The 13,057-nt window shown below is 44.6% G+C and overlaps 1 protein-coding gene across 2 annotated transcripts; it reads right to left on the reverse strand.

Moving 5' to 3' along the window:
- Window positions 1–4,290: 4,290 nt before the first annotated feature.
- LOC102879750 (translational activator of cytochrome c oxidase 1) lies at window positions 4,291–11,584 on the reverse strand. 2 transcript variants are annotated; one of them, XM_015589785.2, is made up of 5 exons: window positions 11,051–11,584; window positions 10,623–10,726; window positions 9,204–9,331; window positions 8,502–8,679; window positions 4,291–8,165 (listed from the first exon to the last, which is right to left on the reverse strand). In XM_015589785.2, exons 1-5 carry the CDS (start codon window positions 11,328–11,330, stop codon window positions 7,965–7,967), a joined length of 891 nt encoding a protein of 296 aa, XP_015445271.1. In that variant the 5' UTR covers window positions 11,331–11,584; the 3' UTR covers window positions 4,291–7,964. The 2 variants fall into 2 exon arrangements, with proteins under 2 accessions (XP_015445271.1, XP_006912386.1); XM_006912324.3 differs by having other exon boundaries at window positions 10,623–10,729; window positions 11,051–11,580.
- Between the last annotated feature and the right edge of the window lie 1,473 nt (window positions 11,585–13,057).

Consider the following 13,057-nt stretch of genomic DNA (forward strand, 5'->3'; position numbering starts at 1 on the left):
GCGGCGCCGCCGGCCCGCCCGCGCGCCAGTCTCTCAGTCCCTCAGTCCCTCAGTCGTTCCGTCCGGCCACCGTTCTCCACCTCAGGAACGCTCCGAAAAACAAACCGCTGGTCGCGCAGCTCACCCTTTGCCTGTCACTCAGCCCAGCGCCCACCAATCCAAAGGCTGTGCTGGGCCTTCGCACCACCCCCACTCATTTCACCAGCCAATAAGAATGAGGAAGTCGCTGCCCCCGCCAACACCCCCTCCACCGCTGTCTCCCCAACACCCTCTCAGCTGCCAGCTAATCATAGGCACCACACCATAGACCAATCCCGCCTACTCTTGCGGGATGCCAATGGGCGAAGCCAAGGCGGTTTCCGACAGCTGTCTATCGCCTGCCAATCATTAAAACTGCTCCCGATTCACTCCGCTAATAACCAATCACGTAGAGGACTCTGAGCACCCGCCTCTGCACATCCCTCACTGGTTCGCCCCTTCTCTCCCCGGGAGGTGTTGGTTGCTCCAATCACAGCTCACGCGCGAGGCTCCGCCCACATTCCCACCTCCCGTCAGTCAACCAGAAGCTCCCCCGGCGCGCGGGCTGGCGCGGTTCCCTACTGGCTACCTTAGGGCTGGAATCTGGGAAGGCGGCTGGAAGCGACCCCCGGCCTCCTGCCCTCCGGACTCTCTGCGGTCCGAGTTGTCTCTGAGGCCCCCGTCTTGCCCCTTCATGTGGCCACACCCGGTGCGTAATAAGCGGGGAAGGTTTTGGCTCTGAGCGCTTCCCAGCGTGTGGCCACCTCTGCCTTGGGATCCCTTGGCAGGCCCTCCGGTCCAGACGCTATTGCTTGCCCAGAGGTAGAGGCGGCCTCGCCACTGCCAGCCTTTTCCTGGGTCTCATACCTTCGGGGCCACACCCTCCGAGGGGCTGCGGTAGTACTGGAATATGGGTCCTCACAAATCTGGGAGTTCTGCGACTGGCCAGGGCCGAAACCAATAAATAGCAAAGCCAAAAAGCTTCTTTTGGGAAAAAAATAAAAAATTTAAAAACTTTTTTTCCAGTTTCTAAAAGCAATACAACCTCTTTGTATTGCCATTGGGAGGAGGGGAAGGAATCCCAACTCAGAGTTAATTTTATCACTTTCCTCTTAGATACACGTTTGACAAAAAATGGCTCATATTGTTTTGTAGTGTGCGTACATTTTATTATGTTTTCCCGTGCCACTGAATATTGTTCCAAAACAATTGTACTGACTGCATGATATTTCAGAATGGATGGTGACTGTAATTAATTTCCCCAACCCTCCATTGTTCAACATTTTGTATATCCAGATCTTCAGATTCCAAGTCCACCACAATAAGGACTCCCTTTCTCTGGTCCCTGTTCCAGTCTAATATGAGAAACCAGGATAATCTTGCTCAGATGCCTTTTTCACCTGTCAACTAAGAACCTTTAGTGGTGGCTTTGCCTTGAGCGTCAAATCTCTTAATTACTTTAGCCTCCACTCTACACCCCCATCCCAATATTTATCAGGCCCTTTGTCCTGTTAGTTTTCTCCCCTCCAACAAGCTTTTAAGTCTGTAATTTTCCCTCTTGATTAGATCTCTACCCAGTTTATTGTAGTTCCTATAATAATCTCTCTTTTTTCTGGGAAAGATTTCTCAACCCTTCCCCCCCCACCCCCCACCGCTTATCAACCTCCAAAGAGAAAATTTTAAATTAATTAAATTTAAATTCTTCCTCATGAGAGAAATTAAATACTAAGGAATAAGATTTTGTCAGCTATGAAAGCCACACACCATTGGAGTAGCAAAGATTTTTTTCACCCATTAAGAATCACTTTTCACTCCTTTGGGGACATTACCCTATTAAGAATAAGTGTAATGGGCTTATGCTGGAGGTCATAATCTGCCAATCTGAAGCTCAGATCTGACCCTTAATTTTGTTGGCCTGAGATAAATATTTTTAAAAGACACAATTATGCCAGTAGAAATCTAATACCCACTCATGGCCTGTATCCAAAGGTCTATTTAACAGTTTTGGAACATCTAAAACACATTTAACATGTTTTACACCAAACGCTTGATTTTTTCCCCCTCCCCGCCCCCAAAACCCTGCTCCTCTGTTTTCCCAATTCTGAAAATACAAACCTAAGAGTCTTCCTTGATTTTATTGTTTCCTTAACATTCCCATATCCGATCATGCAGCAAGTCTTTTCAGCTCGTTTCAAAATTTATCTGAACCAAACCACTTCTCACCACTACCACCCTAGTCCAAGCCACCACCCTCTCTTACATGACTGCTCTAGCCCTCTAAACTGGTCTTCCTGTTTCCTCTGTGGTCACTCAACAAATGATTCTCCACACAGCAGCCAGAGTGATCTTTGTAAAATGTAATTCAGATCATGTCACTCTCCTGCTGTCAACCGTTCAATGACTTCCCATTCACATTTAGAATAAAACCCAAACTCTGTCATGGCTTTCCAGGCCCAATGAGAGCTGGCGCCCACCATCTTCTCCTACCTCATCTCTACCACTCTCCCTTAATCACTGTCCTCCAGCCACACTGGCCTTCTCACCAAACTTTGAACCTACCAAGTTCAAGACCTTTCACCTCAGGTATTTACCATTTGTTTTGCCTGGAATGCTTTTCCCCTAGATGTTCCCCTAGATGGCTAATTCCTGGTTCTGTTTCAGGTCTCTGCTCAAATCAACTCCTAAGAGTTCCTAACCACCTCATCCAAAATAGCCTCTGTCCCTTCCATCATTTTGTATCTCCGTATTCTGCCTTATTTTTCTTCATAGTGCCTGATTTATATATTTACTTGTCTTTCCTCCAACTACAATAAGCATAAGCTGTATAGGATCAGGAATTTTGTTCTGTTCACTGCCCTATTCCCAGCACTTAGAATAGTACTTTGCACATAGTAGAGAACTATAGTACAACTACTAAAGTCTTTAGCTGAAAAGAGCCTTCTGATTTTCCTTCTACCTTTCTAGCAACTGCTTTCTTCGAGGACTTTATTTCCATTGTGTCAGTCCCTTAACCAGCCATCTCAACTGTTCCCATGCTGTAGTTATCATACTGGACTTTCTTCTGAGCTCCAGAGCAATCACCCCTTGAGTATCCCACAGGCACCTCAAATTCTACAGGCCCAAATTGAATTATTTTTTTCCTAGTTTTGTATTTCCATTGTCCATCTTCATTCTCCAAGTTGGATACCTTTGAGCTATCTAACTTGGAGAGCTCTTCCTCTCCATTCCCTTCCCCCTCATCTAATGTTGACCATGGCCCCAACCTGTCCACTCCTCTCCCATTCCCAGCTGCACCATCCTAGTTCAAACCACCAAAGTCATTTACTTAGATTATGTATGTGTGCTCACATCACAGGGTGATCTTTTCAAAACAGACACCTGATCCTGTCATGCTCCGCTTAAAAATTTTAGTTTTCCATCGCCCTTAGGATAAATTGAATATGTGAATGTTGCTAAGAAGGCCATTCCTTCTTTGGCCACAAGATTTTTTATTTTCTACCTCTACCAACCCCACCGTTCAAATTCTATGCTCTGGCCACATGGAACCACTGGCAGTTCCTCAAACATGACTCTTGGCTCTATACCTCTGCATGTGCTATTTTCTCTCTTTCGAATACTCTTTTCCATTCTTGCCCTCCACCCTTCTTTCAGAGAAGAGCTAAGTCTAAACATCACTGCCTCCACGAAACCTTTCCAGATACCCCCAAATCTGGATAGCAGAGCACCTAGTACTTTCTTCATCAAAGCACTTGTCATACTCTACTGTAATTGCCTTTAAGCAAGCATAAAGACAGAAGCTGCGTCAAACTGGCATGCCTACCATCTTCTATAGCACATTCGAAAAAATATTTGTTCAATAAGTGAACCTCAAATGGGGATGTTAGCAAGTGAATGTAATTTCCACAGGTGTGTGTGCCCTTTTATGTATTTGTCTTCTGTATGCTGTTTCCTTCCTCACTCTTCATTTCTTGCTGTGAAGCATCCCAGCTGGGCCATGCCTTCTCCAGTCTGTTCCCCTGGTTTTTACACTGAGTAGATGCTCCTATTTAAGCACCTGAACCATATCTAACCCCAAGAATCAGTGTGCAGAGCCTCAGAAAGTGCTGGTCCCATTTAGCAGCCCAATCAGACACCGGCTACATACTTTCCTTCTTTCAAGAGCATAGGGACACTTAGACACTTGACAGGGAACAATAAACACAAATGAATGATCAATCTTAGGGGACAGTTGGATGAATTCAGTGTAAAAAAAGAAACCAACAAACCTATCACCTGATTTAATGAAAATTCTTTTAATTCAGGGGTAAAGTGGAATATATTCAGATTACCAGTTCAATGTTAGTTTATCTGCATTGTTGAGGAATGATACACAAATTATAGATTTTTTACAATGAAAATGTTTATATATTATTGATATTTACTTCTAAAGAAAAATTGCTTTTCATTTTGAAATTCCACTTCTATAAATGTATCCTAAATACTTTGCAAGTGAGTAAAGGTAAAGAATGTTCACTGCAGTATCTTTTGTAAGACAGACAATCCTTTGATAGAAGACTAGTTAAATAAAGTATGGCACAGTAATAAATACAATAAAATACTATGTGGCTACTACAAAGAATGAAGCAGACTTCTTCATATTAATACCAAAAAGGTGCCCAGGATATATTGTGAAGGGGGGGGAAAGGCCAAAACTTATTGAACACTTTCTATCACCAGGCACTTCTGTAAGTGCTTAACATATATTAACTTATTTAATTCTCAAAAGAGTCCTATGAAATAGGTACTATTGTCCCCATTTTATAGTTGAAGAAATAAGTGCAGAGATTAAGTTCTCATCCAAGGTTACTCACAAATAGCAGAACTGTTCCCCAGCAGATTGGTTCCAATGAGTAGAATAATATAGATGGTTAATGATGGTTGTATCTTAGGAAGTGGGACTTTTATTATATATTTTGATAAGGTATGCCTTTAAAAAAAAAACAATAAATATTACCTTTCTTGCATAGACAAAAGAAAGGTAAAAAGAGGAAAAAGTAAAAACTTTTTTACTTTTACTTTACTTAAAGAAGGCAATTTCAGTCAAAACTAGTGTAGCTGGCATAACACTCTTTTGCCAGACCTACTGGCTCATTTCTCTTCACAGAATGTCACCAGAGGAGTCTCTGGGGATTTGAATAAGACTAGAAGTGGGGTCTCGTAGAATTTAAAGTTTTATTGACTACTGTTTCAGAGACAGAAAAGTAATTCAACCCCATGGTTGAATCTCCATAATGGGCTGGAGGCAGAGCCTTCACTGTTCCTGTTTGATTCAGCCAGGGCCTCGGGCAGAGGGGGAGCAGGTACACACCGCGTTAGTGCTCCTTGTAAGAGTCAAGGCTATGGACAGAGCCTATTACAGATACCTCCATCTCACTGAAATGACACCTGAAAGTGAACCCAAGCCAGCTACAAGCTGCTGAATGATTTTGTATTGCTAAGACAATACAAAAATAAGACAAAGGCAAGCCAGGACCAGATCCCATTCTTTTGACTTTAAAGTATGCCTGACTTCCACCCTCTCACATACTGTCTCCCTAGTTGGACAATAATACAACTAGTTTTCTTTTTTTAAAAAAAGTTTCTCCTGATGAAAGTAATACATGATTATAGAAAATAAAACTCAGTTAGAACATCATCATCCAGAGATAACCAGTTTTGACATTTTGGTATACTTCCTTCTAGTCTTTATGATGGTATGATAGCTATTTTAAAATGTGGACCATACATTATTACAGTTTTACATCTTTGTTTTCTATTTAACATTATACTGTAAATATTTGCTGACAAAATATTCTTTGAAAAATAATATCTAGTGAAAGAATAACTCATACCCTCTTTATTTAACGATTCAGTTAAATAGTTACTTAACTAGCCTATATAGCTAAGGGTCTCTTTACCAGATCTAGAGGCAGAGCAGGTTCAAGTAAGGTTTCGTTTCTGCCTGTCTCATAATAACTGCAGAAAAGACTGTAAGGCACCACCAGGGGTCAGTGCAGAGCTGTCCAGTATGCCTTGACATAAGAAAATTGGTTACACAAGAATACATATTAACAAATTCTATTAGATTAGAAGACTACTCCACAGGAGTAGGCAAGTTCCCTTCCAGAGTGGACTTCCTTAGTTAAAAAATGATCACGTTCCTCCAAATTAATTTATATTCAGCATTTACAAAACAGCTCTTTTAAAAACCAAGGTCTCTCAGTACAAGATGTAGTATTAGACCTGTTCACACCTACTTGGGCATAAATACCTGGCCTATTTTATAACTATTTTTGTGTGGAAATAAGATAAATAAAATATGAAAGTATCTTACAAATTATGAAGCAGCACTTAAACTTTAAGTTGCCCTATTTTAATGATGTGCTATTCAGATATTTGGATGAGTTATCTCCTGTAAAACCTGAAGAATCTCAAAGAGTAGTAGTAGCATGATTATGAAATGAGATATAAGAGCATAGAGGTATAACAGCATGTCCTTTGGCAGGATCATGGATTATTTCATTGGTTTTCCTCCCCCTAGGCTTCACTTTCCAGCTGTTGAACTCATTGTGGAACTAGTAATCTGTTTTTCCTAGAAGCTGAAGTTATCATTTATAACTAATTTGGTTTTACTTCTTTTCCATTCTTATTTACCTAAAGCTTCTTCAGGAAAATTGTTTTTATCTCAGAACTGGCTTAAACAACTTATAAGTAGGTGAATAACAGGGATCAAAAACTCCTCCAGGCCCGACATGTTTGATGGGCTCTGGCACAGGTGGTTGCCACTCCTCATCTCTCTAAACCCAGTAGTAACTCTTAGGAGCAAAAGGCATCAAGGGCCCTATTTCCCATGTAGCCAGGCTTCTGGCTCAGCTTTCACCCCTCCTTCTGTTCTTGTTTCTTCTCCAGTTGCCAGTGCCCCATCATCTGGCATCAGGGATGAAAAGGAGCTAGGGCTGGGCATTCTGGGGACCAAGCAGCTTTCAAAACCAGCTTGGTACAGCCTTTCCTGAGCACAGCCCAATCTGCTGACAGGTCCATCTGGGCAAATCTCACAACACACAGAGGCCTGGGCAAAGCAGGACTTGGCAGTCCTTTATCAATAGCACCTGATTTCCTATTGGGCTAGAGCCTTAAGGTCCCTGGCAGAAGAAGGGCACAGAGGCCACGTGGAGAGAACGATGCATGCACAGCAGCTTGCAATGCCCTAGGATAGCTCCAGTAGAGATCAGTCCTGTGTCTTTCCTCTGAGGGTCCACATTTCAGAGTAGGATCTAACAAAGGGCATCAACTGAAAACCTTGTGCTCTTGATAAGTACAGTTCCTGGTACATAGTAGGTGTTTGATAAATATTAGTTGCATGAATGAATGACAGGTTTAGGCCATTAGACCATCTTTAGAGCACAGAGTACTTGGAGGGAGCTACATTTCTATAGACAATCAAAAAACATAAACAACAGTCCTGGGATTGGAAGAGAAGAACTAGGCCTAGAGTCTTGAAAGGAAGTCAAGAGGGTCCAAAAAGCTGGACACAAACCCAGAAAAACTCAAGAGCCATACAACAATACAGCAACCCAGATCAACCACTGTTATTATTTAAGAGCAGTTTCTAGTATGTGGGCCCTCAGAACACTTACCATCCCCATAAGGGCCAGCTTCCCGGAACCAGAGTCTGACCAGCTGACTGGCCCCAGTCTGCATCTAGGAGGAAGGAGGGAACTCATCCAGGAGGGCTGAGACACCAGAGAGCTGACAAAAAGGCCTCAGAGAAGTATGGAAATTCCCTTGGCCACAAAGCTGCAGGTCTTGTGCCCCAAAACTTGCTAGGCCCCTGACCTGCTTTTGTCTTAGAGGACGCTGCAGAAACCAGGACTCCAGAATGAGCTACCGGTTGTCTAGGAAGGAGCCGGGAGACACGTGCAGTCTGGTTACTCAATGTTGTCATAGACCTGGATCACGTCCTCGTGGCTGCCGAGAGCCTGGATGAGGTGGGCAGCCAGCTCCAAGTCAGGGTCAGCCAGTTGCACCTTTGTGTTGGGGATGAACTCTAGTGTACAGGACACAGGACACAAGCCCAGGAAGTCTAGCTTCTTCCTCACTTCGTGCAGTGAAGAGGGATCACAAATAAACTAGAGACAAAAGAAAGTCGGGAGATGAGGAGCCAGGAGATAACAGGACAAATCGGACAGAACATTGCAAAATCTGAATGGAACTATTGTAATGTATCACTGGGTTTAAGCCCTTCACTGGCAGAGATATAGTTTTCAGTGTTTGGAATCCTTCTCGTGGTCCTCAGTAGAGTAAGTCCTATCTAGTATTCGCTTAATAAAGTTTTGTGCAATATGTGAACTCTTTATCTCACCTGTACCCTGGGTGCAGGAAAAAAGAAACCAAGAGAGGCATGCCGTCGCATGGCTGTCAGGACATTCTCGGAAGTCCATCGAACACTACGGCTTCATACTCACTTTAAAAATGTTCTTTTCCTCTTCATCTTCAGTTTCCTTGACATCTTCAGCTCCTGCTTCAATCGCCAGCTCCAGGGCACGCTCTAGGTCCACTGCTTTCTTTTCTTTGTCCTCCACTCCAACTACGATCACCCCCTTTTTGTCAAAGGAGTGGCGAGCTCCTTCAGCCATCATTCCCCTGATAGGAAATGAAATGGGCCAGCACCAATGCCTTTAGACACTCAGCCTCCACAAAGCACTGCACGGTACTGTCTGTCCCACCCAGCCTCTGGAATATACACAGACATGGAGCAGCTCTCTTCCTGAAGAAGATGCAGCTACCATTGGGCAAGGGAATAATCCAGACATGTCCCCACCCTCTATTTTATGCCCTGATTGAAGTCTAGAGGATGCAAAGACTTTGCTCATCAATTCCTGTGCCATTTGGATTCCAGTCCTGCTGGTACATTTAAGATCTGGACATTATAAGGCTACAGATGGGATAATGGGAAAAGAAGCCCCTTCTACACCTGATGAAAAAGTCTTTTGGACCCTTCCCAGTACAGAACACATTAAGGAAGAGTGGATTATCCCATTTGGATTCTGCTAAGGATGAAATGTGTGTAAAACCTGAACAACCACCAGGAACAACAGTACTTTCCTTACACAGAATTAGAACCTAGAGATTCCACCCCCTTTCACTCTCCCCAGACACACACCTACCCATTCTTGTTCAGGATATGTTTGATGTCCGAATGGCACTTGGAGCCACTGTTAGATAATGCCTCAATGAGCAGAGAAGAGCCACCAGGACCTCGACCCTCATACAACAAATAAACGCCCTTCGTTTTCTGCAAAAACCACACAAGCACATTTTCCTGTTTTCCTGTTTTCCCTCCTGCATGCCAGCCCAGAGTCACAGACACCACCATCACAAAGTTGACTCCATGAGATGGGCTCTCTGGGTGCAGCCTAGACTCTCAAGTCTTTATTCTTGTCCCCACTCTCTGAGAGGAGGCCTATGGGACCAACTTTTGAGGTTTTTGGAATATTATCACTTACTTGGAAAGAAGTCTGTTTCTCTTGTCCCTGAACAATCAATCAGCCATCTCCCAGCTTTGTTTCCACCCCTCCCCCACCACTCCCACTAAGACATTCTATCCCACACAAAATCTACCTGTGCTCCTATCCCTTGATTATGCGAATTCACACACCTGTGCCTTACCATAAGAGCCACTGAAAATAGCATGGCCTCAAAATTTAAACACTCAATCAAAAACTCTAATGACTAATCTCATTTGGACTTCCCATGCTGCCTCTACTCATGCCCTGCCCATGCATTCTACCTTCATCACTCTCTTCAAGCACCCTGCCCTGCTGCCTTCACAAAGGAAGAAAGGGACCACCAGGTGGGAGAAAATCCTCTGCCTCCACCACCTTGTCTGCAGCACGGTCAACATGAAGGCGTAGGTTAGAGCACAGGCTCTGGACCGACTATATGGTTTCAAGTATGTCATTTTCTGTGTGACTTAGTCAAGTAGCCTAATCTTTCTGTGCTCAGTTTCTACTTGTTTTGAGGATTTAGTAAAATAAATGCATACAGAGTTCTTATCAAAGTACTTGGCCTGGAGTAAGCACTCACTAACTATTAGCTATTAAGATGATTATTATTTCCTCAGATCCCCCTCACTTGGCCCAGAGGAAGAGGAGTCCCCTCACCTGGGCTCAAAGACAATTCCCACACCTGGGTTCTACATCCCTGCCCCTCCCACCATCACTATCATCTGTACCCTCTCTCTCTACTGGCTTTTCTCCTTTAGACATAAATAGCAAAAAAACAAACCCCTTCCTCAATTTAACATCAGGGGCTTGCCCCACACTGTGCCCCTTCTTTCTACCTCATCTCCTCACAACTCAGCTAAGCAGTCCTAGGCTCTATTGTTCTGTACATTGCCTACTCGTCCTATTCCTGACTGTGCTCCCATAACGGCCATGGAGATAGAGCCACCAGAAGGCTCTGGATCGAAGGTGTCAACCACATTGCTACCTTTCTTGATAACTTAAGGAATGTCTGGTGGCCTTCCAGACATGGACTCTGTAGGGGCTGTGATCAATAACAAGGTTGTCAAATTGAAGACACACCTCCATTTTCAGCGACGCCTCAATCGTTGACTTGGGCATGTGCTTGCTGCGACACACCTCTAAGATGTTGGCCAAGTTGTTGTTGAGCTCAGGGTTGGGGCCTCCTTCTGAGATAGAAAATTATGAGCTAAGACATTTCATTATTTCCAGCCCTGCCCCCACCCAAAAGAGTGACAAGTCACCACTTAGCTCTCAGGTATTTTAGAACACTTTATCCAGTGTTTGTATGGGATATGGAGGAGAAGTGTTTTGCAAAGGAAATTTTTCATTCACTCTGTCTTTAAGAAAATGAAAGGCCGAGGCTATAGGTGGGCCTTAGCCCAGCTCCGAGGCTATAGGTGGGCCTTAGCCCAGCTCCGGGAGACAAGCAAGGCCTTAGGCAGAGAGGGGAAACAGCAGCCAGCGGTGGCTGATAGTGAGGTTCTCACCTTTAACCGCTAGGCGGATGCTCAAACAGAGCTTGGAGAAGATGCGACTCCTTTCGGTGTCCTTGGGACCCTTGATGTGCCGGACTTTGGACCACTTGTTGTGCCCGGCGGGGACCACCGTGGTTAGGTGCAGCGTCCGGCCCAGAGCGGGGCTGCACCCGGGAGGGTCAGTATGAGAGGCTGGGGGGACGTGCGGAAGAGCAAACCGGGCCCCAGGGCCTAGTGCTCGCAAGCACGGGATGGCGGTCCTGCCCAGGCTGACAGCGGCCCAAGCAGCCATTGGCTCCGACCCTGGGCCAAGGTCACCAAAAGCAATGAAAGAGCAGTGGGCCAAGGTCAGCCCGTCCCGTCCGCTGCCAAAACAAGCAGGTCCGTGAGCTTGTGGTCACCTTCACTTGTCACTGGTAACCCAAAGGGTCAGGCCCGCCGGGAGTAGCCCAAACTCAAAGGACCGCGCATTGACCCCGCGGCAGCCAGGAATGGGTCCTTTCAATGGGGTAGCACACTTCCTTTCCCTGGTCCGTTGTAAAAACGTGTCCCCACTGCCGGCAAAATCCGTTCCGCTGCTGCAGGCGTACACACTCCTCTCCGCTGCTCAAAACCTGGCGGAGGTGGAGCCTCCCGGTGACCTGGAGCGTGCCGGACTTTATTTCCTACAGAGATCTAGTAGAGATACATCTGAGTTATAAAACTGATTTTGCTTCCAAACTGCCTCTCAACTTTGAGCAGGTTCAGAATGATAAATGTTTTGTTGCAAAGAAATATGTAGTTAAACAACCTCTTTTTACGGGAAAAGAAATAGCCACCCAGAGATGTGATTTGCCCTATTATTTAGTCTCTCTGAACTTTCTCTTTGCTATCTGTCAAAAAGGATGATACTGAAGAAGGGCCCAGTTGAGACGCCATCCCCACCCCTCACTACCAGTAAAAGCCTCACAGCGTCCCTGGCTTCACTTTTTCTTGCCCTATAGCTTAACAATAGAGTGTCCCCAGCGGCTTGACCCAGAGCTTGGAATGTCCCCTGCCATAGAAAGTCGCTCTGCAACTTATGATTAATGCCTTTATGCTTACTAATCACAATCCTTCTGGTCTAGCATTCTTTCCAGACTTACTCCCATCTTTGTTCCTGAGGTGCTAAAGCCACGGGAGGACCACCGTTGCCAGAGAAACAGCTCTTTGAAGCACAACAGACCTCTCCACCCCCAACCATCACGTAGTCCCCGCAATAATGCCCAGATTTTCCCTTTAATACCCTAAAAGAGACTGAGAAAGGAAGGCAGTTTTTTTTAAGGCGTTAACCTGCAGCCTTCTCACATCACCCGTACTCTGACAATAAGCGCTTATCCTAAATGTACCAACTCGTGTGTTAGTCTGAGTGGCGCAGGCAGCACCAGCCCCGGGCTCGGTTGCCCTCCAGTTTCAATACTTGCTTTACCAATACAGGAAAGTTGAAAACACAGAATAAGACCTTGGAAGCTTTAAGGTAAGAAACTCATTTAAATAGAAGCAGCAATCATAATGATGAAGCCCCTAAATGCAAGGGATGACTTGAGATTCAGATGAAACAGGTCATTCTGGAGAGGGAGGCTGATCAGAAGAGCCATCTGGAGCCAAATACCCCTCTCCATTTTCTTTCCGCTCTCCCAAGAGAGAAAATCTAGGTCATTAGGAGAACATAGAGAAGAAACAAAGTGGCAACTGCTGAAAAACCTTTTAGTGGCTCCTCATGCTGGTGAGATTAATTCCAGAGGATTTGGTGTGATAGAAAACTGGACAGTTTAAGTTTGCAGCCTCTGGAGTTAAACTGGATGAGTTCGAACCCATTTGTTATACTTATAAGTGTAAACTTGGGCAAGTTCCTTTACTTGATTTCAGTTTATTTACCTGCTGAATGGCTTTGTGAGGATTAAATGAGTTAATGGATGCAAAGTACATGGGCACAGATTTTGTTACTTATTATATAAAAACCTCCATAATCTCAAATCTATTCATTTTTCCATTCTCTTG

Source organism: Pteropus alecto, unplaced genomic scaffold (genome assembly GCF_000325575.1).
Source record: "Pteropus alecto unplaced genomic scaffold, ASM32557v1 scaffold134, whole genome shotgun sequence".
NCBI lineage: Eukaryota > Metazoa > Chordata > Mammalia > Chiroptera > Pteropodidae > Pteropus > Pteropus alecto.